Below are 27,399 nucleotides of genomic sequence, written 5' to 3'. Positions count from 1 at the left end.
AATTTTATTGCATCATTGTTTGTGTTTTGTGCTGATTTCTATGTACTTTCTTGTTGAATTTGGTGTATTTGTCTAAAGGACACGTCTTCAGAGGTGGATGCAGCAAAATGATTTTCACAAAAAAATTTTATGCAAGCCTGACCGATCACCTACTGTTCCTAGTTAAATTGTACTGTATGAAGGTTAAGGATGTCCTCCAACCTTTAAAAACTTCAAAAAACTAAAAAGCTCAAGAGTAAAACCTTTATACAATTAAAAGATTTTTTATTTTTCTATTTTGCATTCATCTCCTGTGTTGATAGTGCTCCTCAGCTTCAGTTCAGAATGAAAAATACCCACTGCACTGCAATGCTACTTCATACTGTAGAGGATATAAAACTGTGTGTATCTGTTGCTGGTGCATTGCTCTCATCAAGAGTCTGAGACATGAATCCTTCCCTGCTAACCTCCCATCACAAATCACTTACTGTCTTTTCCTTCTTTCTCTGTCTAGTCAATCTTTCTCGCTCACTCACTCTCACTGCTCATCTCAAATATTTATTTCTTTGTGCCAGCCTGTTAGTCTTGGTCGATGCTCAGTAAGGGTTTGTATCTTGGTGGTGATGTGGTGAAAATAGATCACACAGATTACATTAATCAGACTTTTGAAACATGCTCTTAACTTGAGCATTTAGTAAGACCTTTGAAGATTAGAGAGAGAAGAGAAGAGGAGAGGGGTCTCACAAAGTATTTCTTGGTGTCACGGGTACCAAAGTAGACAGGAATATTTAAGGGTTTGGGTTTAAAAGCTGAATTAATTAACAGAAGACTTGTAACCTAACTATTTAATATGAAATCTAAATTGTAAAAAGTACTTCTTCAGTTTTGCTTTTGCATTTTAATCTCTTGCTACTCTATCTAAAGTCATTATTTATCTTGTCTTACTGTATTTCTCCTGTCATTTTACATCAATGACCGTGATCAAAGCTGTGATTTTGAGCCTCAGACACAGATCTAGATGTGGTGTTTTACAGGGGGTGAGTGGTGCTGTGGCTCTGTTTAAAAGGGGTGGCACAGGGACAAGTGACACTCGCAATAGCACAGGAGAGAAATTTTGAGTGTCTACCTGACGGACACCCTCATGGCTGCTCCAGGCTGCTGTTTGTGTTCTTTATGCCTCAGTGAGAGTCATCAGAGACAGAGAGGGAAAGAGAGGTTCAACAGAGGCGAACAGTAATGATCCAGCTATAGCTCTTACCTCTGTCTCTTCCTTTAATGTGGAAAATCACCTCTACTAGTCTCGCTCTCTCTTGGTCTCTCTCCTCTTTGTCTTTTCCCTAATCATACTGGAGTAATTTTCCCTTTGAAGCAAACTTTCATATGGTTCATCATAACAACACAAACACATTCATGTGCCTTTAATGACCACCAACAGCTGCCTGCCTTCACTCACAAGACTCGAAAGGGATTTCATAAGTGTGGTGACGTACAGCCGCACATTGTATTCATCAAAGAAAATTTACAGAAGTTTTCTTGTACAGTGATTATAACTTCCATACCTCGTAATTATAACTTAGTTTTCTCATAATTATGAGATTCTATCTTGTAATTATGGGGAAAAATGTCACAATTACATTGTAAGAAAAAAAGTATGTGATTATAACAGTTTGAGAAGACAGGAACATGAGGACAGTAGCTGATTTCATTTTGATTTGCTTTGCTCAAACTCCACGGTTTGATGCATGCAGATGACGTGTCTGAGTAATGTACACAGCATTGTGATTAATATGTCAACACAACACAGGCATGTGTCGTCGCTGGTATTGTTCAAGCACACAAAGCACTCTGATCTGTTCGAGGTAGCTCCAGCAAGTCCACCAGTCTCATCAGCTACTGACTATTTCACTCTCTGTATAAATATTTTAATCACTGCAGTATTAATATCATCTGGCAGGAAGTAAACCTGGACCCCAGCTGTTTTCTTCCAGCATCATTCTACTGAAATGGTTACTAACTACCAGCGGCATTGTGATTAAAGCTGAAACAGTGAGTCTATCAATCAATTAGTCAATTGACTCACAATTAATTGGCAACTATTTTGACAGTTGATTGGGTAAGTGAAGTCTTGTTATTCAAGCAAAGTGCTAAAGAAATCGCTGGTTCTGACTGCTAAGATGTGTTTTTCTCAGCCTTATATAATAGTAAATGTAATTTTAGTAGTTGCAGCCCTAATTTTAATTTTGATAATGTTAGTCAGAATGTTATTATAATCATAATAAAAGCAATATTGTATCTTCATTTTACACTTGCATTGCCAACCAGGGCTGCTGATGTCTTATGTCCACTTAAATCAAACCGGCTTTCGTTTTCCACTTATTTCTGAGTGTGACTAATGTGCAGCATTGGGAGTAGGGATTATATCTTATACAGCAATGAAAATAAAATGACAGGAGCCCTGCAGATTAATCTGTTTCAATCCATGCATACATTATGAGTACACATTAACTGCCCTCCACCAGACAATTCTGCTTCATGTTCGAGTAAAATAGGGATCATTGTGTGTTGTGCCACCGGGATTTAGGTTGGACAAATGGTAACTGTAGATTGTTAACATTTGCCAATGCAAATTAACGTGCTCCTTTGTAGACGACAGACAAGATTACATAGGCTATGTGAGGACATGTAGGTTTCTGCTGTAATTAACAAGTACATTCTGTGCCAGAGAGAAACATCTCTATGTGTGATGTTGCTTTCAAGCCAGATCACAGATACAACTTTGCCTCTTATGAGGATTAATCCCTTCCACGATGCCTCCTTCAAGCAGAAAATCCTGTATGTTCACATAGAGTGCTGTAACATTGGCACGTCTGTAGCTATGTTTGTGAGCACATAGCTGCCCTGTGCACCAAATAGCAGGTCACACTAGTGGGTTATTTAAACATGAGTCAATTTGATCCTGACTGTGATTTCTGCTTTCAAAGTAGTCAAACATTTGGGAAAAGATGTTGTTAGCATTCTCACAAACAAGATCTTAGCTTCCCCTCTTGGTCATATGCAGACACAGGAGATGTTTAATTTGTGAAGCTGTGATATGTTCCGCGCTGCTGCACAGATTGCGGGTGAGGGTGTATTTCGCCTGCTGCTTTTCAGCTGTCACCCCTTTTGAAACCACTTTCATACCAATGCCGTTGACGAACACCTTTATTCTTCAATGCAATTGTTGGTAAAACATGCTAAAACATCCGCTACTTTATGAGAAAGACAAACATTTTTCAGCACCAGTTTTCAAACGCTGATTGACACGTTTTATTGTCAACTCAAAGCTTTGACTTTGACACCAACTGCGAATCTTCTTTTATTGTCGCAGGATGGTTTTTTTTCCCCTGGCGGAACACCATTTAAAGATTTTACATAACAATGCAAATGATTTCAGTGTCATACTTGAGCTGTCCATTTACTGACGCTCTCTTTTGTGTGCTTCAGGAACATAATGAGCTCGGGCAGTTCAACCTCATTTATCTGTATCTACATGTTCATCATTCAAGTATTGTTGCACAAAATGACTTCTGATTTCTTTCAAGGAATAGAGGAAAAAGAGGAGATAATACACACTCCAGTGACCTAAGAGATATAGTCTGTACACATTACGATTCTTTACCACGCAGTGCACACGGTTTATGAAAAACCCTGCTGCACATATACCAGTTGGAGTGTATTCCTATTAATGTTTTAATGTTGCTAATTTTACTCGCACCCCTTCCACTGATGTCAGCTTCATCTCCCTCTCCCCTCAGTTCCTTCTCCTACTTTCTATCCTAATGTAGCAGTGTTGTCTGTCCATTATCCATCAACTCAAATGCTACAATTGCCTGTCACATATCATATGTATGATGATGTATGATATAATGTATCCACAGTCAACAGCAAAGATTAACTAATTATGTGCACTGATGACCTTGTATAGTTTACAGCTTGGTCAGCTCCTCCATAGAGCTTAAATGGTTTTTGTCTCTTCTTCTGCGGTCTAAATTGATGCCCCATAAGCCTTCACAATAATGATTACTTCACCATTAATTCAAATTTGAATTGATATTTTCACTCCAACATTGTTGCTCTTTGACCAACACAAATGGAAAATTAGAGGAGATGACACCTATGCCACCCTATCTTTACTGGGTATAGACAGGCCTGTTACTCTAAGTCATCATTAAGTGCAATGGCTTTTGCATTCATTATGGGGTCATTATTATGGTTTATAACAAAAGAAAATGAAATAAAAACCCAGTCTGTTTAAAACCAGCCCAAAATGGGACACCCAAAATCATATGCCAAGCTCAGCACTAAACACAAAGAGGTTAATTTCATTCAAGTATCACTGATTTGAATATTGGTGTCCTCCACATTCATATCACAAAGCCTGCTGCACAATTCCACAGCTCCTCTCCCTCAGAGTATCAACAGCATAATGTATAGTATTAAAATGCTCAGCCAAGAGGCACTCTATTAAACAAGCCTGCTGGCAGACAAGTTGATTGGGCCCGATTATCTTTGGGACATCACATTTTCTAATTGGAAAAAAAAAACTCAAACTGAGAGATTACCCAGTTCTCAAAAATACTAACACGGTCATCTATATAAAGCATGTGCATTTGATTCATCACTTTTTGTTTTTAGCAGTTTGATTGAGAATGTTTATTCTCTTTGACTTCATGAGTGCTATCATCCAAAGCTACTTTTGAGAATGCTGGGACGTTTTCACATTTTTTTTGCTCAGTTGTGCAGATAGCTAACAAGACTGAGCGAGGTAAGACTCAGTGGTACTTAAAGCTGGATGCTAAAATGTATACTGATGTTCAGCTGGTGCAGTGTTTACCATATTAGACGTGTATTAGCACTACTTGGTCACAATGCAAAGCGCTGGACAAGCTCAAATTTCAATGAGGGAACTACATGAAAAAATGATTACAGTTCATCCTGAGGGGAACATGAATGTGTGTACCAAATTTCATACAAAACCACAAATGTGAAGCCTATAGTAGCGCTAAGCTTATCACCAAAATCACGAAGAACAACTGGAAACCATGAATGTCTATACAAAAAATTTGTGCCAAATCTACTAGACACTGAAATATTTCACTGGGTGAGTAAGAGCATGGTGCTAGATGGAAAGGTCAAGGGATCACCAAGGGGCAGTAGGGTTCATCCTCTGGGAACCATGAATATCTTGACAAAGTTTCATGGCAATCCATCAAATAGATGTTGAGATATTTCAGTCTGGACAGAAATGATCCTTTATGTTTAACTCCTCTGTGCACACAGTTTAGGCAGCTTATTGCCATTAAATGAAGGAGGATTTCTCCCTCCAGGATAATTCACAATGAAGCCATAATTCAATACATTACACCAACACAGTCAATAACCTCAATAATTTACTTATATTCTTAGGGGGGAGGTTGTAAGTGTAAATGTGTCCCAAGACAATTAGTTTCACATGCAAACACACGCGTGTCACCAGTAAAACATGCACCACATACACTCAACCAACATTTTAACAGGCAGCGGCCTTCACGCTGCTGAAGACATCTTTCAGACTGAATGCGAAAACATTTCCCTCGCCCCTCAAAAGGCAAGCGACTGCCTGATACTGTCCTATTGTGTTACCCTTTCACAAGGTTATAGCAATACATTTCAAGAAGCAGCAGCAGAGCTTGCATACACTGCAGCCTGGTCTGTTTCTCTGTGATAGCCCATCGCTGCTGTTTGTGTGCCAGAGCTTCTAATAACGGATTATCATGGAGCTGCTCCACATGTTTTTCTGAGGCCTTTAAGTCTTTTCATTACAGAAATTGCTTCATCATATTTCTGTGACTAATCTATAATAGCCAAATTGCAATAGGCTACATATTAGATTGTGTAGCCAACGCTATGTGGAATTTTAATAGATTGTTGTTTGTGGACATCTCAGGAGCCCACATTCACGGGAGGTTCATGGCAGTGTTGAATATTGTTTCTTCATTTGTGTGATTAATTATTTCTTTGTAACCACAGAACTGTGGTTAAATGACAGTGAAATGACGAGTACTGTACAATGTCATGACACTATAAAGTACATTACTGCCAGAAGGTAATCAACTCATATTCAAGTGCTCTCTGTTGTTAAATGTTTCTGTGTAATTAGTCATATTCAGATTTTCAGTGTCACTTTCAGTGTCATTAAAATCAAACAGTTAAATGTGGTTTTAAAAAACAACACTTTATTGTTGTTATTTCATGTTGCACACTGTGTATAATTATTCCTGAAGAGACTGGTTGGTCCCCAAAAAATGCTAATCTGGACTAAGTCTAAAGGCAGACTGTAGGCAGTCAGACACACTTTGATTTTGCGGTCCAACAGCAAGTATTGGACTGTTTGCCCAGATATTCACTCACCCACAGCAGAGGACTGTGGCTGCCTGCACAACCAGATATGAAAGTGCATTACTAAGCATGCGTTAGACTATCAGTAACCTACGCTGAAACGGGACTACAAACAAACAAATAGATGGAAAACACTGTGGTTTTTATGCCTCCCACATGCACTTGTGCATGAGTCAGCAGAAAAATTCAGACCATATGGCTTAAAACTGTGTCCAGAGGAAGACCAAACTGTCTGCAGGTTAAACAAAAACAACAGCCACAAGAGCAATTTCCATAGTGTTGCTTACAGTGTTTCCTTGCATGCTTGATGAATGATCAGTCTCAGATTAATGAGCTGAATGAATCTTCGGCAGGTCCACTGACCATGCTGAACGCAACTCATGCCTCATGAGGAGAGCTACAAGAAACCGATACTATTGTCTCACTGAGCCATGTGACAATCAGTGTGTTCACAATGTGAAGGTAGCCCTACGCAAGACATGCTCATCATTGCATAATTGGATTATATGTGACAGCTAATTGGTGCAACAGCCTTAGAGTGAAAACACTAGATGGTCTGTTTCTGTTGTGACAATCAAATGCACAAAAACAGGCACAACAAACTGGGGCCATTGTCCTGACTAAACGATCAATTCAGTGTTCCTTTAGTACAGTAGGGCCTGTGCATTGGTGACTTTGACAGTAAGGACATCATGACCCACAACTGGCTTCAACATCAATGGAGCAACACAGCAGCAACGTGAACCCAGGATGTGGGCCTGTCCCTCACAGTAACTTATATTAATCTCAAAAGCTGGACCTTCTGTAAATTCTTCTTCTTCCCAAAAATGTATTGAAAAAAATCATCAAATTTGTGGACACAGAAAAATGTTAATGCAATGTTAATTGGCTCACCTGCAGAGGAGAAAGGCTATTAAGCAACCCTCCTCAAGAGGTCTGTGCCTAAAAGTCACCTTGGGAGGCCAAATTGACGGGATAAGTGATGGCGCAAACGGGTTGGAATTGGACATCCGCCAGGAAGGCAGGACACAGAGACACATACAGCTGCATATCAAACGTAAAGACCTTTGGTGAAATGTAGGCCAACAAGGACAATGACACCGTCCTGTCTCAAAACGCTATCCACCATCTCCTGAACGCCCTCCCTGTTAATGGGGCTTGCTGTGCTCTGGGATTGATGTCACTTGTGAGCTTGTGTAGTGGAGGAACATGGACTGCACTCAAGTCTGCAGCTCTGCAGCAGGCTACCATGTGTCCTTTTTTTTTTTTTTACTATCCGGAGCTCGAAGCGCCTTTATGTGCTCCTGTCATGCTCCGAGGATTTCAACGTTTTGCGTCAAAAAAAACCAAACAAACAAATAAACAGTGGTTTCACTGAGACTGTGCTGAATCCATGCGCTATCGGATAGGCCTAGTGGCCAAAACCCCTCAGTGATCTAGCTTATGTAGGTCATCAATGACAACATCTGAGATAGGAAAGGAGGCATTTCGTCAGCATGTGGTTATTAATTATGCCTTTGCACGGAGGGCCCTTACCTTCTGCTGTCGCCTTGCCATGTCTGTGGGCTGCTTTGCATTGAATGGGTAAGCGATGCATCGCATCACAAAAACATACAACTGCAGCTTCTTTTTACGCTCCTCTTCCTCCCTCTGCAGCTTCTCCAGATCTTCCTTCTCCTCGCTGGCGGCTGACGGGCTCGGGCTGGTCGGACGGGCACTGCTGCGGCTGCTGCTGGGCGCCAGTCCCCCCGAGCTCTCGCTGGTCCTGCTCGGAGAGATGCGGGATCCGGCCTGGGGTGCCATCGCCTCTTTGCTTTCCTCCTCCACTATCCCATCAGATTCCTCCTCGCTGGACGACGGATCTAGCATCTTGGCTCAGAGGTGACGCGTCCCTACAGGTAACCTAACCCTACTAAACGAGGCTCTCTCTTTTTTTGACGTCCCCTTCTTGGTGATGGCTGCGCCGTTGTCTTATCCGTGCCCTAGATATAAATGTGGAATATGCCCGAAGTCAGGACAGGGATAGGCCCTGATTGTATACTTGCTCGCTGAGAGATGTCAGCAGTACGAGTGGTGCTGGAGGAGGTTTAGTCTGCTTCACACTGAGCTTTCTCCGCCTGCGCCGAGCCCTCGTCGATGCTTACGTATTTTCTGCCTTTTATTGGCCAGTCACTGCTGCGGATGTGAGAGGAAGGGGGGAGGTGAGAAGGGAGTGGAGGGGAGGGGCAGGGGGGAGTGTAGTGCACAGATGAGAGGAAGGAGAGCGGCTTTTTCTCTCTTTTTTTTCGGTGAAAGCGGGCGATGGCCTCTCCCTGCCTGCCAGGCCGGGACGCAGGCGCGGGGAGCTGGCCGTGGTCCTGAACAACAGAATAAGAGCACAGAGAGAGAGAGAGAGTAAAGGATGCGCGGCTCGTCCTTTACTGTAGCTCATCATATCGTCCTGCAGTGGTACACCTAAGATGGCTGCCACAGGATTTCTCTGATATTGTCACTGAAATGGGGAACATTATTCAGTTTACGGGCAGTGCACGGGATGGCAGATTAGTAGGTGTTAAAAAAAAAAAAGAAAAAAGAAAAACACATGTCAGATTGTGCTCCTGAGCCGCCCCGTGCTGTGCTGCTGTTGAAGGGTGGGGTGGCCATAAAGAGTCAGCTGCTCGCTCTCTCGTCTGTGTGTAGGCTCCTGGTCGAGAAATTGATTGTTGCAGCATGTGCTGGTATCTTGTTAGGAAATTGGATCACGCTGCAGTCACACAGGCGATTTATTATTCAAGCTGAATGGAAATCTTCAGGTGTCCAGCTTAAATCTCAGCCCATAGTATCTGGCCAACATCTTCAATATGAATAGCACTTTAAAACAAAAGCCTGCGGTGTGTGCAGTAACCTCTGACTTGATCTAAATGTGTTACATTTAAATAAGATAATAAAACGGTGTTGCCGATGTTTTATGTATGAGAGCATACCGATGGTTTGCTATCTGCTGTATAATAAAGTGGTCACGTGACCCTCCAAATTCCCCCAGTGCAGCCTGCAAAAAGTAGGTTCTTCATGATCTAAAACCACAGCACAGGTACACACACACCATGTTTGTGCGACTCATTTTGTGTGTGTGTTTGTGAGGACAACAATGGGCAGCATTTACACAATTTTCAAATCCTCTAAGATCTTTCCCAACACTAAAATAAGTGCTATAAATAATGCATTTGGCTTTAGCTGTAACAAATAAACCTCAGTTGTGATGTTCTGATATGTATCTATTATTTATGTGTTGACATAACTTCACTAATCCAAAACACTGAGACAATACAGTGTAAATGCAAACAAAGTTGTTAGTTTGCTTTGATTTGATTTGTTAATACAAAGACAGCAACTTCTTTTATGAAATGATAGCAGGAGAGTAGACCCGTCACGCCTGCAGTATCTCACCCTCTGACCCCTTACCAGTGTGACCTGACTGCTGCACCTCTATTGACTTAATTAAACTGACAAGCAAATCACTGTTGCCTGAATGAATTAAGATGGCAGCAACTACCACACACTTTCATTGTTACAGAAACAAATGATGAGGAACACGTATTTTACTGTAACATGTACATGTATATGGATACACAATGGAAAACTTTTAAAATCTAATGCACAGAGTACTGAGACACTATGGGAGATGATTAGTTGATAATTACACAGTAACTCCCCCTGCTGATGACTTGGAAAAAATAAACATAATTTGTGCAGCAGTTTTTTATGCAGATTTATCTCGAGGCTCCTGTGAATATCTGCACCACAGGTTTGGAACCATTCCTCTATCACCACTTAACCTACTGACCTGTCTGAAATTATAAATAGAGGTGGAATCAATTAATCAATGGTTGGCAGTGGTCCATCTCCACATCTAAACACAAGCCACAGCCTGTATTTTCTCTGCAATATCACTTTGTCAGAGACAACATTTTGACATGTCGCAGTAGGAAAAGCACAGGAATAAATAATACAGTTAATGAAGGCTGGATTCCTTTTAGTTGCTCCAGGTTGTTTGTATTCAGTTTGGAAAGTAAATTTATAGGAAAGCACGTGTAGAGTCTGGCGTGTTGTCCATCAATGATTAGATTAAATTTAATGCTGTCTTTTAAAATATGCATCAATCTGCACTTTCACTTTCTATTCAGGGTTATTTTTCCTGCAAAACTCTTTCTCAGTCTTTTCTTACCACTCACATCACCCCTGACCCCGCAGTGTGCCCACCTCCCCCACCCTCAGACTTCTTACAGTACCCTGACAGTCTTTATACTGTGAGCTCAGCATGCACACAGGATGAGCAGGCCTGCATATTTCACCCTGGAGATTTAATTTAATCTGACAGCTGGACTGACTAGCTGCTACTCCAGATGTTCCTTATTCATCTGACCAGCAAATTCCCTGTAGGTAACCATGCTTTCAAGGACTCCTCAGCCCCGATTTTGCTCTAGAGGCTCTCCTGTTACCCTGACTTGGCATTTAATAGTCCCTCTTCAGTTTTGACTCACAGGGCTTGTCCTTGTGGATTCCCAGCATGAGGTTTGCCTTTGTTCCCCACAGTCCTCAGCTGGTTTTGTTCTCTACAGGCCGCTGCCAGTTCCTGATGGGTGACGCAGTCAGTAGACTGACACCCCTCGGTTCTCTGCGACTGCACACTCCTGAGATTCCTCTGAGAGGTTCAGCACTAACCTCAGCAACAGAACTCTCCAAACCTTTTAAACATTAATAATTGACTGATGTTCTCTGCTGCGCTCCTCTACTTCAACTAGAGTGTGTACACATTAAATGTTGATGTTCTTCAGGGCACCATAACACAAAGGCCAGTGTGGAGAAAATTACAAGTTTTGTCATGCGACAACAGCTGGAGTTTTGTTTGTTTATGCTTTAAGGGGAACATATTGCTTCATTTTGTTATAAATTCTCCTTGTTAGAATGATGTTCATGAAGTTTAGAAAACTTTTGGCCACTTTGGAGCAGCAGAAACAAGCTGTTAACAGAGCAATGACATATTATCACAGTTAAAGTTGATATGGTAAAAGTCCAATACTCACTGTCCTTTTACCTCTGATTTAGCTTCCACCAACTCCTGAGGGAAATAGCTGTTAAATGCTCCATGTTCACCAGCTAGTCACTAATTTTGCCTCCTCTAAATTAAACAACAAAATGTGTTGTTCGTTCATGGAAAGATCGTGTTTTGGATTAAAATAAGTGTTTTATTTATGTGAGAGAAACATTGTGGTTTGGCTTAAAATTACTTTGTCATTGTGGTTAAAATAGTAAACACATGGTTATGGAACTATCGTGGTCACGCTTTAAAAAACAGTGTTAACCTGCTGTGGCTGGGAGTCGTGTTAATGAGAGAGGTCAGTGAAACAGACATTAACGCTGTGGGGCTGGAAAACCCAAACAATGAGCTTAAAGATGTTATAAAACTCCATGGAGTACAGGAGAACTAAAGGGTTGAAAGATAATTGTGTATCAGTTTGTCACAATGAGCGACCACTTTCATGTACAAGCAGCCATGTGATTCATTGATAATATAAAAATATTGATTAGAGCCGCTTTAATGTGCTTTTTAACATCTACAGTTTCATGACATCTGAACAAACTCTTTGCTGATGAAGATCATGCGATATAATCGAAAGCTTCTGAACAACTAAATGGACTTTGTGATGAGATTATTCTAACAGCTGTTTCCAAGGTCAAGAATGAGTTCTGAGCCTCAAAATTCATGCAATTTAAGGTGATGTCCTTTTAATAAAAGGTCATGTGATGTTTAGTCACATGACCACCTGCTGTATTTGGAAGCAATCTCAAAATATCTGTCGAATAAGAGATTTTTTACTTAACTAGATATTCAATGATCATCAGCAGAGATGAGATGAATCACTTGAACTTCCCTTGACCCTACCCTAGATATTCATTATTAATTGCAGTCATGCTCTATGGGGACCAGCCTGACTTTATCATCTCACCTGGTGCCACTTTGAGTGTCTTCTTAACAGTGTTTTTTTCATTCATTCTGCCTCCAAGTGGTTTTTATATTGAAATATTTAAAGCACCCATCACAGAGCAATCAAAAGCTATAAAGAACTGTGGTCAAAGTCAAATGTGAAATCATAATAACCACCAATAAATGCACACAAGAGTCGTGCTTCACGCTTTAATGTGTGTGTGTGTGTGTGTGTGTGTGTGTTCCTGCGTGAGTCTTTTGCACTCTGTCATGCGGTTGCCTTTGGAGAGCTGACGCAGACAGCATATGTAAAGCACACAGTGACACACCAGACAGTGCAGCACAGCTGAAACATCACAGAGTAACTGCATGATAATATATTCATGACTACCCTCCCTCACTTCTCTTCATTCTATAAATCCTTTCTGCCTCTCTATGTATGTACAGAGCATGTTTATTTTATCCAGTACACTGTATGTTCTTAAGGAGAGACAAGTGAGATGCAGGAAATGTGTGATTATTTTTGCAGTAACAGATTTGACTTGTGCACTTCAGTTTGTATCATTCAGATCTGTCGACCTCTTTTTAGACATTAGCCTGGTGTTTAGTCGCCAGCCATAAGCTCAACCGCATTTTCAAAACAGTTTAAAGAAGTGTTTGTCAGAGGGAAAGTGATGCATGCACACACACACACACACACATGCACACACACACACAGAGGCACAGAGCTCCTCTGGAGTTAGCTGAGGAGCTCTTTGAAATATTTAAATGCTTGGAGCGTTTTTAATGTGAGATTGATGGAATAGGGTCAGTGTCAGCATTGCAGCTACTATAGTTGTATCAGAGAAGGCTTCACACCCAGCAAATACTGTACGATGACACTCAACATTTTCACCAGGAATGTGTTTACATCCTGAGTGACTGGCATTTTAAGACATGTTGTAATAGTTGTTTTTTTGAATGCAAATGCTGACACAAAGAAAACAAAGGTTGGTAGTAACTGGCTTTTAGGAGTAAGGAGGATTCGATTTTGAAGAAATTATCAATCTATACAAATCATTTTACATTACATATACATAGTCTCTCAGTCTATGTAGTCTTTGGCCAAAGGTGGTCCCCTGCAAGAAAATTTAAAAAGTAAATCAACTATTGGTGGACAGAATGTTTCTTTACTGTGCACTGTATGTGCTTCTGCTTAGTGACAGGTGGAGGCCTCCTGAAAACCACCAGATTTATGCTTGTCTCTGCCTCCCACAGTTTTCAGGGTAGAGAGGGGAGATGATGCCAGAAAAAGAGTCATTAATAATGCAGCGAGAGGTTGGAGCCTCACCACTTTAACATGACGAAAAAAACCCTACAGCTGTTAGATCAGCGCAGCCTTCTCCTCAGCTGGAGTATACGATTTATCCAATCTGAGGGCGCAGCAGTCGATAAGTTGCTGTGTGTTTAGCTTATTGTACATTTGTCAATTGGATTTTGCAGCGGGAAGAAAGATCAAATGCAGTGAGAAAGTAAGAGGAGCTCATCACTGCAGCGTTAGTTTTTTCCTCAGTCAGCATGGCTAAGTACTGCCCTCTGTTGGCTGAACAATCAAACAGCATTTTAAGTAATTGTTTTGTTGTGTTGAAATAGCCAAGGCTACAAACAAGGTGAATTTGGCTTGATTACTAATAAGACTGAAGTCTCAACTACATGTGGATAAGAAAAACTACATGGTAAATATGTGTCATTTAGATTAAACATCACTATTTATATATTTATATGTCTCCTGTTTAACCAGTTATTTTATTGTCCATCCTGTTTTTACTGCTGATTTTATTACATTTTAATACCTGCATTCAATCTTTGCATGCTGTTTCATTAGAATTCATTCATTAGTTTCAGTAAAACCTCTCCAGCCATTCCCAGGTCCTCAGCCAATTAATCATTCTCTTCTGTGACCTGTCATATTGTGTGTCAGGTTACAAATGTTCTAATGCTGCTGTTTTGTCAGTAAGAAATCAATGTGCTGCAAAGATTTAGAGTTACAAGAAAAAGATTGAGCCTGAGATACTTTTCTGAATTGAATTTTTGAAGTTAAGAACCCCACTATCCAAAAAGGCCAGTCTTTATTTTTCATCTCTGAACACTATGTGATGATAAATTATTTCTCTGAAGCACAAAACCAAACCAGCTGCCTCATAGCTAAAATCCAAGTTGCAGTGCACTGTGTCTATTACATGTTTTATTCAGTAAGGTGTACAACCCTAAATTCATCCTTGTTTGAGAATAAATCTGTAATACAGATTTGTTACCAAAAGAGGTCAGCAGAATCCCTGTTATTACAGTGCAAATGGCATCAATCATCAGTGGATCATTACAAAATAAAATGGGATTGCAATCAAAATTCATATGCAATCTACGATCCTTCCTTTTATTCTTTTTTATCACATTGAGCTGCAGATATATGTTTAGACCAGTGAATAATTAAATCAATCAAAGGTAGTGTCACTACAGGGAATGTTGGTTTGTAGAGGCGACTACATGACCCTACACAGATATCAGTTTTTTATTTTGAAGTCATATTATTATATTTACAGCTGGCCCTTTGCAAGAATTTATGGGACCTGTAAGTAACTTGCTTAGCTTTTTTAAAAAATTATTATTTCAACATGTGTGCAAAGTTTAAAACACTCACTAAAGATACTCACAAAATATTTTTGAATTGTCAGTGATTAATACAAAGACAATTAAGGGAATGACAATCAATATATTCATCAGACCCCAGTATAACATTACAATACATTTTAATTATGTTTTTGTCTGTCTATATTGATGTAGCTCCATATGAGTCAAATTATAGCAGGTCATTAAGCAGCCTGAGAGTTATGAGTTTTACTGTTGGTTGTCTGAGTCTGCATCCATAACAATTTATCATAAAGCCTCAAATGTTAAATCATGTTAAATAAACCAATGTTTTTTTAGGAAAAATATTCACTTAAGAGTACCAGGGAAGGTTATTATACTGTTGGAGAGAGTCTTTTTTTGCACTGGAGCATAACAACATTTTGGAATACACTTAAGTTACCATGGCAACACAGGTTTCGGTGAGGAAATGGCTCGCTTTCTGTGTATATTCAAATGAATTCAATTAATTACCTCACATTATCATACACCCGCAAAACCATTTATGAGTTCAGAAAGAGAGAAACTCATTAATTCAGATGAATTGTTTGTGCCAAATAACTTTCAGGCCACAGCAAAGCAAATCAAAGGCAGTTAAAAACAAACATCATTAGTCTCCCATATTTCTGTGATTATGATGACAAGTACCCTTATGATAAAATATCTAAGTGCACAAAATCTGATCAGTTAAAAGTTAAAAGGTTTGTGGGACCAGGATCAACTCTGTGCAGCCACCGCTGAAGTTTTGGGTTAATAATGTGCTGAAAATCCAGTCCCAGATATTTATATTTTTTTCATGGTGTGGCCTTATTTAGAAAAGTATATTTTGAGAGCAATGTTGTCATGCTCTTATATCTAATAATAACAACTGTGTGGACACAAAGAGAATGAATCTGCTATTCAGAGCAATACAAATATAAACAACACATTGGACATTTTTTTTTACTTCATTTAGGTATTTACAGTTTATTGTGGTGTTTTGCAAATAAATATAGAGTCAGGGAAGATCTCAGACTCCTCCTTAGGGAAGATATTTCCTGTCAGCCCTACCCTCTGCTGGAAGAGTCACTCTCTTCTTTTTCCCGTCAACATCAGCAGCATTTCAACCCCGGTGACAAAAGCTGTCGACAACTGTGCGGAGTGGAACGCGAGCTCTGTGATTTTTAAATGTGTATGGTCATATTTGCTCCGGTAAGTTTTATTCCTCTGGTCTTTTAACAGTTATTTAGTTTTAGTTTGATGAATTCTGCTTAACGTCCCTTGTAATCCATATTCCATTATATGAATAACAATATCAAGTGTAATCTTAATGGTGTATTTTAATTCATCTAATCGTTTTATGTTTAGCTGATTGCAAAATAACTTGAATGTCTGGTGTAGCCATCAGTACAGTTTGTTGATGCAACATGTTACACATCAGTAAAGAAAAGCTAGTCACAGTAGTTGACATGACAAATCTGTCATTCTTAAAATGAATATTCTGCAGGTGAGAAATAACTACAAAGACATACAGACTGAGAGCAGTTAGAGTTGTGTATTACATCTACAAACTGAGCATGACTGTGCTGCTGTGGCCACCCTCCAGTGCACAGTGAGCAGCTCTGTTAGTTGTCTTCCGACCTTTAAATTATTCAGGTTTTGTTTTCAAACCAATTACAAATCTTAATAATATGTCCTGTAATTTATTGATGTGTATGCATTATGCAGGGAGCCACACGCAGAAGTGATACCAGATTAAGCAAATGAATGAATTATCAGTTGATGGTGATGTTTTTGTGACCTTTTTTTGTTTGTTTTCATAGATTTTTGCCATCTGTGCTTTTGCAACATGTGGAGGATACTATGGTCACCTCCAGGTTAAAGTGGACTGCAGTGCAGACAGGAGGCAGAGTAACCTCAGCATCAACATTGATTTCAGTTATCCTTTCAGGTAAAGTAGTTGTTGCTTTCTTTGACATTACATTCACCTCAAACGCCCAAACCTCTGGCAGTAAAACTCCCATTATTTGTATTCAATACTTTTACTTTTGACCTTTGATCCCTTTAAATAATTCACTTGTCTTGAATGCATAATATATGAAGAAAGAACAAATATTAGTTATCAAATAATTTTACCTTTGTACATAATAATGTGATGGATGCCGAGGACTGAAGATTTTACCAGACGCCCAAAATTATGCTCTCAACCTAACCAGACGTGTCCCCGATAATCATCTGGGCACATTTCAGGAAAGTGGTCAGGCAGAAAAAAAAAGATCTAAAAACTGCACAATTCGACTCCATTATGCTGTCAGGCTCAGTGGAGAGGAGCTGTTCTCTCTTGAAGCTCGCCCAATTTCAGATCAGGAAGCTGGACAGCTGAGTAGGAAACCAGCCCAATTTCAAATCCCAGAGTACAAAACGTTTCACTGGATCATTAAATGAAACTGTACCTGGGGTCCTTTCAGTCAAGTCTTAACCTCAGATGGTTTTCTTGTGATATTACAGCAATTTCCTGCTACATGTTTCTTTGAAGCGTGTACCTGCAACTTTGATGTAACTGCTTAGAGATCTGTTGAGAGGCTGATGGGCAACAGAAAATTGTATCTTGTTTCATTTTCATGGCTGCAGACCTACGTGGGCTCTGAACCATCTCAAACACTACTTTTTGGAGGATGAGAAAAGAGCAACTCTTGTTTGTCAGATTTGTTGCTATTTTAAGTAAAGCATGAAGAAAATCATTTGGTTTCAGTATGCTCCATGAAAGTATAGAATGCAGTTGTATTTCAGTCGAAAGTGATTCATCAAAAACACACAAAAGAATCTCAAGGAAAAGAAAGGAGTTTGATTCTGGTGAAAAACACACAAATAATGATTAAAGTTGTTTTACTCTTACTGATTCAAAGAATCTTTTAACATTTCAGAACTTCATTGGATGTAGAGGCTGGATCGTGATTACCGTTTCATTTGGATGAGTAATGGTGTACTGCAGATGTGGTTGTGGTTGTGAACTTGCTGCTGTTGCAGCAGTGCAGCAGCAGTGTGATCGACCACCCCCGTGCTCCATCCCTCAGAGTCAGTGTGAGTGCTGGCCAAGTGTCTAATTAGCAGTTCAGCTGGCGTGACACTGATGTTTGTTTGTTAGTTCAGTGGAAACCACTCCATACAGGTGTAAATGTAGAATCCAAATGGTTTCCAGCACAATCCAGTGTTCTATGTGTTTTAAGTAGTAAAGTATGTTTGGGCTCAGATCCAGAGATATCAGGTCATCCACAGAATTTCTTTTTTAAAAAAAAGTGTTACCACATCCTTCCCTTTATCATACAGAAAGGCCAACTTGCAGAACTCCTTGTCTTTCTTCATGAGTCTCCCTCTCTTTGTTGACCAAACCAAAACTCACAGAAGTCTCATGGGAGAGTTATATTCCTTTTTTTCTATTCCTTTGTTGTTTTGAGCTCCCTGTTTTTAGCCACCAGCTTGCTAATGAAAGTGCTCTCAAAGTGCCACTGAACGTTGGGCGGCAAAAAGTGACATGTTTCCCACAGAGTGAATCCCTCACATGTCAGTTTTATACCAACCTGTCTTTTTCATTTCACTTTAAAACCTCCTCTTTCTGTCTTCTAGATTACAACAAGTGCATTTCAAAGCTCCCCTGTGTGAGTTGAAAAGAGAGGAGATTCTTTTCCTGGATGGTGACTATTCTTCAGCTGCTCAGTTTTTCGTGACTGTTGGTGTTTTTGCTTTCCTGTACTCTCTGCTGGCAACCATTGTGTACGTCTTCTACCAGAACAAGTACCTGAAGAACAACAGAGGCCCTCTTGTGGTCAGTGAGTTTGTACCTCCTCCCTGTTATATCCACTGGCTATTTCATCCTGTGTGTGACTATCTCTCTTCACGCCTCGTTTCTGTTCTTCTGTCCTGAGCAGGATTTTGTTGTTACAGTCATCTTCTCCTTCATGTGGCTGGTCAGCAGTTGCTGTTGGGCCAAAGCTCTTTCTGATATCAAGACGGCCACAAACCCAACACAGGTGCTTCTGCTCATCTCAGCCTGCAGAGCACAGGAAAACAAATGCACAGCTACCCAGGAGCCTCTCTGGTCACGTCTCAATACATCTGCGGTAGGTGTGCAGTCAACAAATGAAGGGTTAAAATGCAAAGCTGGATAAAACAAGCCACTCACTCCTGTGCCTCCTCTGTCTCCCAGGTTTTTGGTTTTGTTAATGTAGTCCTCTGGGTTGGAAATATCTGGTTTGTCTTCAAGGAGACAGGCTGGTACAAGACAGGTCAGAGATACCCAACCAGGAGCGCTTCCGGGAAACGTTCCAGTGAAATGCGACAGCGGCTCTACAGCGAGAGCAGCTTCGACCAGCCAGACGACAATTTTGGCCCACAGCCCTCCAGACAAGACAGTTTCAATCAGTCGAAGGGGGATTTTGGTCAGCAGGTCCAAAGACAACTGAGTCTCAACCAGTCACAAGTCAGCTTTAGCTTACCACAGACATATCTTGGTAAACCAGTAGTTTATGACAGGGAGAACAAAGTAGTTTCTCAAGGGCCGATGATATTTGTCAATGAGATGTGATTTTAACTTGGTGTAGCTGTGCACAGTGAACAGAATAAAAAATGTGTTATTGTTATTTTCAATCTGATTATTAAGTGAATATAAAATGAAAACACAGACAGCATCTATTTGATAAACATAGTGTTCATCATGTAATAGATTTTTTTGTTTATTCCCTCTGAATAAATTGATGTACGTGGAGCTTATGGTCCCTGATGATGCAAGTTGTGCTACAGTATGAAATGAAGTAATTTAAAGTCATACAGATGATTACTTAAGGCTACAAAGAAGATTTTATTTGCATTTTTTGTTTGTTTATTTTTGGAAGTTGCTCTTTGGCAACAAGCAGATATTGCTGTGGACTTTTTGCTCTGTATATCTCAGTGATCATTTGAGAGTTAAGTATATAAAAAAATAAGTAAGTAATAATAAGTTGACGTAAAATTTGGTCAGTGGGTATCTTGTGTTTTTGGTGCTAGTCCACCATAGTTTTGCCATTTGCTATCCAATTCACTATGTTAAATATACAATTTACTCAAATCATGTGCTGCAGTAGCACTGCAGGTTGGATTGCTCTAAAAAACGACCACATATTTCTCTTTTTTACCCCAGAAAAGCATTAAAATTTCTGAAGGAACCAGAGCTTTAGCTAATTACACTTAATTTAACTTACATGTTAACATTTTTACCTGTAAATGGAAAACATTTTTCTCTTTCCCTTATTTAGTCAAAAGGTTTTTATGAAGAAGCACTGCATACTTTATTCCATATGTTCAGTGGGAAAATATGTGCAGTGTAAGTGCAGAAATATACCTAATGAATGTGCTAGAATTCTCTCTATAAATATTTAATGTTTGATTGTATCTTTTATTCCCTTTATCATTATTGATGGATTTCCTGTTATTCTAATCAACATTGTACCCCACTGTCTTTGTTTGTACTTTCTTTTTTAAATGAATATTGATTTCAAATGGATAATGGATGCTGTGTCAGTGGAACCTTAAACATGTTTTTTTATTATTATTATTATTTGTATGTATTTATGTGTAAATACATGTATAGTCATATTTTATTATACTGAGGAATTCTCCTCAGACAGAATATGTTTCAATATTAAACTAAGATGGATGTGGAATATGTTGAAGTGCTCTTGTTGTATATATAATTCATCTCAATCATTAAAGCTGTACTGTAATTTCACAAAGGAATATTATTTCTCTATAAATCATAAGGTGCAGTTCAAAATGAGCACAGTAACTGGGGTGTGTGTTATCAACTGTTGAAGATACTGAGTGTCTATGTATTGAATTGAGTTTGTTGTTAAACTTGAAGTTTGTCTTAAGCGTTGCTCAGCAAACTTTTTCAGAGATACTCTGGCTTTCAGTAACTGATATCAAAGTGCACATATCCACTGTGGAGCTGCTGTTACCATGGTTTTTCTGATATGGTGAGAGCTGCGAGCATTGCTTCATTTACATGGGGGAAGAGACAGAGCAGAGGAGACTAAAAGTGAGGAAATACTGAAAGAGAAATGTGGGAAATCTGTATAGAGAATCACTAATGAATATTGACTATTGCCAGCGCAGACATAAAAGCATGTTTCACACCGTGTATCGGGATTATCTCAGCTGCAAAGGCCAAAGGGATAATCTCTCAGGGTGTCAGTTTCATCCTGTCTAAGACAGTTAACATAATACTAATACCTAAAACCTCTTACCACTCCATACAACCTGAGCAGTTTGAAATCTGTTGATGACAATGAGTTAGGTTTGTGTACATGGGTTTATCAGGCTTCCAGTTGTTTTATCTTATAAGTAACGATCAGAGGTGTTAATACTGAGTAGTTTATATTTTGTGAATTAAAGGCTGATAATTTAGACTTTGTAGTGGCCACTTAAACAAATCAATGCTTTATTTAGGAAATGTCTTATTGTTAAAAAATCAGCTGGTTCAAACTACCACAGTCAAAGTGCATGTTTCATTTAATAGAAACTGTGTTTGTGATCCTTAGTACTAAGGACTACTACTTATACAGTTGTTTAATGTCTAATGATGTTGTCTCATGGCACTAACTCAGAAATTGTCCTCTCAGTGCAGGTCAAAAGGTTATAGTACCTGATAAGCAAAAATAATGTGGCAACACGCTACTATATAAGACACCTATCACATGTTTTTGTGTCGTGAGAGAGGGATGTCCATCTCTTTCTGTCCCTCAGGTATACATGTTAATCAGTAAGGTTAGCTAATTTCCACAAAGCCACAATACGAATGTTCTTTTTTCTTTTCTTTTTTTCTTTAAGGTGGTTACTGGTAGTGGTTATTGCATCATAACACGCTCCAAAACACAACAACAAATGATAATAACACTGAAAATATCAATACAGTATCTAATCAGTAAAGCTTATCAAGGAAGTTCATCCACTGCAGGTTGCAGCCAGCAGAACCCTCTTCCAGGCCTCCTCACAGTGAACATTAGCCTGGAAATATATTCAGTGCATACCAAGTTTGTTATTAAGACCTCTGTATGCTGCTCCTCCTATCTGATCTGAGCAATTAGAACAAAGAGAGGCGACTCTCGTCTCTGCCGGCCCCCTGACAGAGAGACTAAGCGCATGCAGGTGTCCAGAGCAAGCTCTTTGAAGAAAATTACAGTGTGTGCGCCCACAGCATGACAATTAGGGTCAGGTTATCAGCAGGAAATAAAGGGCTACATCATGAGATGGATGGCCTATCGGGTATGGAAGAAGGCTGTATTTATATGTAATTAATCCCCTCTGAGCTGTAACATGTTATAGACTGGTGTGTAACATTTATCGTGGGTTATGTCTGTATGTCCCTGAGGAAAATGAAAATGCTGTGAGTTTTATTTGCAAGTGGAACACGATCTGGAACATTTTAGACACATTTTTCATTTCTATGAAAGCACCTGCAGGGGGCATCATCCACCTGTCTTATTAACTGAAAGCTCTCCACCCGAGGATCCTGCTGCTTTCAGTTTTTAAAACACTTAACTCCATTTGCTTGAAGGGTTTTTACTTTTAATATATGCCACAGTTTGTACCACCTGCGCAGGGATAATGCCTAATTTTCAATTTTCAGAGTTTAAGATAAATGGTCTGTAACCACATTGTACAGCACACTGCGCTGCAGATATGATGTCAGGGTTACCTGTCATGACTTTGGCCTCAAGGGGGTGGTATAACATCACACCAAATGTGGCATACATGAGTCGTGACAGTCCACAGAATTCCCACAGCATATGTGACATGGTTAACAGTGTTCACAGTGTCTCTCTGCATGGACTACACAGGAGTCCCTCCATTAAATTATTTCCACATGAACCGCCCTTCTTCACCTGGTTAACTGTGAGATGAGAAAGAACATATTTATTGCAAACCACAAAGCGATTTTTGAATTAGAATTTCACCTGCCAATTGATTTTTAAATAAAGATTTGCATTTAAATAATATGCATATTCTCAAAGTATGTAGTCTGTAGAGGCTTGTTTATTACCAAGCCATATGAAACAGCTAATTATTTGGACTATTTAAGCTTTGTGAATTCAAAAAATGTAGTTTTGCCTTTGCCTTTGCATTTAGAGGGAAATACTCATACTCTCTGAGATTCATTTAATTTCTCGTGTTATCTCATCTCATCTTCCAGTAAAATTTAAGAGAAATGCAGCCAGGCTTTGATCTAAAACGATGCTGTTTGTTATACTGACTCTGAAGATTCTAAGTCATCCAGGACATAGGATATATAGAATATATTTAGATGAACATGACAGTTCATCTAAATATATCACATTTTCAGTTAGGTGCTGAACCTGAACCTGAAAGAAATTTAAAATAATACCTTTACCCAGGTATGAACTGGATCCAGTTGAAGACCTGTTGGTGCATTCCCCTCAGTGAGATTATTTTTCATATATATATATATATATATATATATATATATATATATATATATATATATATATATACATATATATGAAATGAAAACACTTTAAGCAACTTAAGTGTTCAGCTATAGCTTTCATACAATTTAAAGAAATTCTCTGTTGCTTTTAAACTTGCATTCGCCATGTTTCAAAAAATGTGCACATGTGCTGTGAATTCACCAGGACTAATTGGTTGAGCAGTTCGTGGAATGTCCTCTGCTCTGATGGCAGATTTAGGGGATTCACACAGGATTACAATGTGGGATTATAGCGTGATGACATATCCACGTCTGCTGCAGGGTGGATCGTTGACAGGTAAGCTGTGACATGACAGCTTTAAGTTCTTAAAAGGTAAACCTTTGTCTGCCACTCAAGAGGGACATGATGAGAATGTAATGAATATGGGGGTCCCATCTTAAGATTTTTTTCAAAAGGCAGTAATAATTTGCTGAAGTTTCTCCATTTTTGTTCCTGTTAAAGTGTTTTTATGGGTATTTTTCTCTATAGACAAAATTGACTTTACTTAACCTACAGGGAAAACTAAGCTGAGTATGAAGGTATTGGAATAAACCAATAATACTGTGTGTCAGAATAATATATATGGGATATGTATAGTGCTATTAGTTGTAAAAATGCTCTGTACCTCAGTTTCTACTTGGGTTTAAACACTACATGTCAGCAAAAAAGCATAAATAGTTCAGACTTGAATGAACACAATAGTGCATTTTTCTTTTCATGCATGCATTTATTATCTACTCCATCCTATCTTTTTTTGTTTTTTTTTCATAAAATACATAAAAATAATGCCACTGGTAGACCAGTGAAACAAATGCTCCCCCATAAGTACATCAAAACGCCCCGTGTGTGGTTACACATTCATTACCGCAGAAAGTGTAGGTTTACAGTTTGACTTGAAAACTGAGGTGTTTTGACTGTCATCACTTGCTGTGAGCTACAGTGAGTCACAGTTCACTCACACTCCACTCACTCACTCACATGCACACTTCCGTGCTCTTGCACACATGCACACAAATTCTGTACAAGGTAACCTCCACAGAAAATGCATCTCCTTACATTTGTTAGTTTGTACATATTAACAGATCAGATAGAATTCCTTGGTGGGTTTGTTCCAGAGTCCGTTCATCATATCCATAAATCCATTTGGCAAAAGTTCCAAGACTTTTTTTCAATGAGATCTTTTAAAAAGTGGATGCAATCAGTAAGGAAAATGTCCACAGATTTGAGGATGTCATCATGATTAAGACACAGAGGACACCTCTGTCTTGCTTGTGGAAACTGAGGTCTCATCCTCCACCATGCCGCCCATTCCAATGGTGCTCAGCATGCAGTTACGGAACTGAAAAGGAGAGGAAAGAGAGCAAATTCAGAAACTGAGCATATGCACAGTTCAGGACTGAATGAAGAAGAAAAAGCAAAGACTGTAAACTAGAAAACATAACTTAACCAACCTGTTTGTTCATCAGCACGTAGATCACAGGGTTGTACAAGGCTGAGCTCTTTGCAAAGAAGGCAGGGATGGCTGCAGTCAGGGCAGTGAAGGCAGCTCCCTTGTTCAAGAAGATCCAGCCAGCGAAAGTGGCATATGGTGTCCAGGCGATCAGGAAGCCAAGGACCATCAGGACGCACATGCGTGTGACTTCCTTCTCAGCTTTCTGGGTAGAGGCTGAGTCCTGCTGCTGGGCTGCAGCCTACAGTTTTGTAAAGTAAAAGAATATTCAGCATGTGGTAAGTATATTAAATAAATTCTACTATGTACATGGTACAAGGCTAAGAATATGCTTTACTAATTTAAATTTCACTTACAGCTTTGACTGTCAGCACCAGGCTTCCATAAGTGAAGAAGATGAGGAATACAGGAATGAAGAAGTGGACGACAAACATGTAGATGACATATGATTCGTTGTTGTAGCCTGGGGCCAGGGTGTAGTAGTCAGGTCCGCAGGAGCACTGCATGCCCTCAGGGAGGTACCTGTGCAGCATTGAAGAAAAGAAAATCATGTAGACATTCAGTTAAAACAGCTTCTGTATCTACAACATCTAAGACCGTCATTACACTAAAGTTAAAGATTTAAAAAGGAATGTGAGCATTACCTGGACCAGCCAAACAGTGGGGGACCGGCACATGCAAAAGCCATGATCCATGTGAAAATGACTCCAGCTGCTGCGTGAGTTCCAGTGAACTTAAAGCTTCCCATGGGTTTGCAGACGACAATGTATCTCTCAATAGCCAAGACGACCAGGGACCAGAGAGCGACTTCACCTGCAGAGAGAAAAGATGAGAGAAGTTAAGTCTTTTACACTGTACACTTGGCAATGAAATAGGAAACATAACTTCTTCTGTAATTCCTTAAAAGTCTTGTAGTTCTTTTGTCTCACCTCCCAGTGTGGCCATGAATCCCTCAATAGCACAGAAAGTGGGTCCAAGAATGAAGTAGCCATTAAAAGCGGAAGTGATGGTGATGGTGAATCCAAAGCAGCACATGATGAGTCCGGCCACAGCCAGGTTGACCAGGATGTAGTTGAGAGGTTGTCGGAGTTTCTTGTTCTGAGCGGTGACGAACAGCGTCAGGCCGTTGATGGGAGTTCCAGTGCAGATCAGGAAAAACATGTAGAAAGCTAGAAGTTTGTAGATCATCGGGTCTACCATGTAATACTGCGGGTATTCAAAAGGACTTCTAACAATCCCAGTCCTGTTGGACATGGGGATGTAGAAGTTCTTGCCCTCTGTGCCGTTGGGCTCGAATCCGCCATCCCAAGCCATCTTTGGGTTGTCTAGTTTGCCGGAGCTTCAGTCGATGGATAGCACCAAGAGTGTGCGAGGTCACTCAGTAGTTACCAGTGGTGTAAGCCAACCCACACAGGCAGCTTAGGCACTCCTGGGTGTTGTTTTATACCTTCCCGAGGTTATCCTCAAATTGGTAAAATTAGATTACAAGAGGATTGTGAGGAAGCGGACAGCTCAAGTCCGTTTGATAATTGACTTTAAGAAGCGTGACCTAGGGTCACATGTTTATATCCTCACTGTTTGAAACCTACATTTGAAACAATAAAGATAGATCCCTGAACTCATTTCCTTATCTTGATGTTATAGGTAGAAAACATTTACACCACATTCTCATATATGGACTTATGACTTACTCTTTACGGTAGCCTATGTTTAAATGTGCCTAGAAGTAGAGACTTTAAACCCTACCTCTGGTAAAAGTATTTCTGTGATTGGTTTTAAATGTACCAAATGAAAATTATTCCAGTTTTCATTTAAGAAAGTACTAATCAATTTTTTTTATTATCAAGCCACTAATTATTTATTTATTTGAGGGAATAGTAGATGAAATATTTGAAGTTTTTTTTTAATTATGACTGATAAAATAGTCTCTATAGTAGTCTCTGTAAATGTTGTGATGCTTTGCATTGACTAATTGTGTGACTCTCTATGTATGCTGCATCTGTTCCTTTCAAATTAAAGTAAATGAATTAGAAGTGTAGAGATAGACGCACTCCACATCAACGTGTATGCTGTGGATCCATTAGAGGTTTTGCTCAGCCGTCACGCACTTCCCTCTCACACCTGCTGAGAAGCCTCTTGCCGCTTGATGCCACCTCAGACTGCCGTCTGCCTGGCGCCAAACTTTTTTCAACAGCGATCACCCAGATATGTTTTCTCCCTACAATCAAAATGCATGTTCAGACAAGCACTGGAGATTATGACAATCCGCGGGGACACCGTAACCAGTGCCTGGAAATCGGGTAAGTCCCGTTTACTGGCGTCTGAGCATCAGGCGGTAGGTGGCTGGGTACACTTCCTTGTGTGCGTGCTTGCTGAATTTATTTCAGCAGCTGTTGAGGCGACTCTGTACCCGTTTAGAAAGGTCC

General features: G+C 39.7%; 3 protein-coding genes across 11 annotated transcripts in view; 1 reads left to right on the top strand and 2 right to left on the bottom strand.

Moving 5' to 3' along the window:
- The window catches only part of cadpsb (Ca2+-dependent activator protein for secretion b), a 64,258-nt gene extending 55,593 nt beyond the window's left edge, over positions 1-8,665 (bottom strand). For 3 of the 9 annotated variants that reach the window (XM_051074510.1, XM_051074515.1, XM_018686539.2), the window contains exon 1: positions 7,933-8,663. In XM_051074510.1, coding sequence (XP_050930467.1) covers positions 7,933-8,265 — 333 coding nt within the window. In that variant the 5' untranslated portion in view covers positions 8,266-8,663. Of the gene's footprint in view, positions 1-7,932 lie in introns of all 9 variants that reach the window. The other 6 variants (XM_051074514.1, XM_018686537.2, XM_018686533.2 and 3 more) reach the window with 3 other exon arrangements.
- A 7,167-nt stretch (positions 8,666-15,832) lies between these two features.
- synprb (synaptoporin b) lies at positions 15,833-20,768 on the top strand. Its single transcript, XM_018686517.2, has 5 exons — positions 15,833-16,216; positions 16,828-16,955; positions 18,629-18,827; positions 18,931-19,122; positions 19,209-20,768. The coding sequence occupies exons 1-5, from the start codon at positions 16,193-16,195 to the stop codon at positions 19,584-19,586; spliced, it is 921 nt and encodes a 306-aa protein (XP_018542033.1). The 5' UTR covers positions 15,833-16,192; the 3' UTR covers positions 19,587-20,768.
- A 3,461-nt stretch (positions 20,769-24,229) lies between these two features.
- On the bottom strand, positions 24,230-26,612 carry LOC108889869 (green-sensitive opsin). The gene is made up of 5 exons (XM_018686525.2): positions 25,903-26,612; positions 25,618-25,786; positions 25,330-25,495; positions 24,975-25,214; positions 24,230-24,862 (listed from the first exon to the last, which is right to left on the bottom strand). Exons 1-5 carry the CDS (start codon positions 26,285-26,287, stop codon positions 24,764-24,766), a joined length of 1,059 nt encoding a protein of 352 aa, XP_018542041.1. The 5' UTR covers positions 26,288-26,612; the 3' UTR covers positions 24,230-24,763.
- Between the last annotated feature and the right edge of the window lie 787 nt (positions 26,613-27,399).

The sequence above is a fragment of the Lates calcarifer genome, linkage group LG12 (assembly GCF_001640805.2).
Source record: "Lates calcarifer isolate ASB-BC8 linkage group LG12, TLL_Latcal_v3, whole genome shotgun sequence".
Lineage (NCBI taxonomy): Eukaryota > Metazoa > Chordata > Actinopteri > Centropomidae > Lates > Lates calcarifer.
Note: the sequence above shows the minus strand (reverse complement) of the source record. Positions and strands in the feature narration are given on the sequence as shown.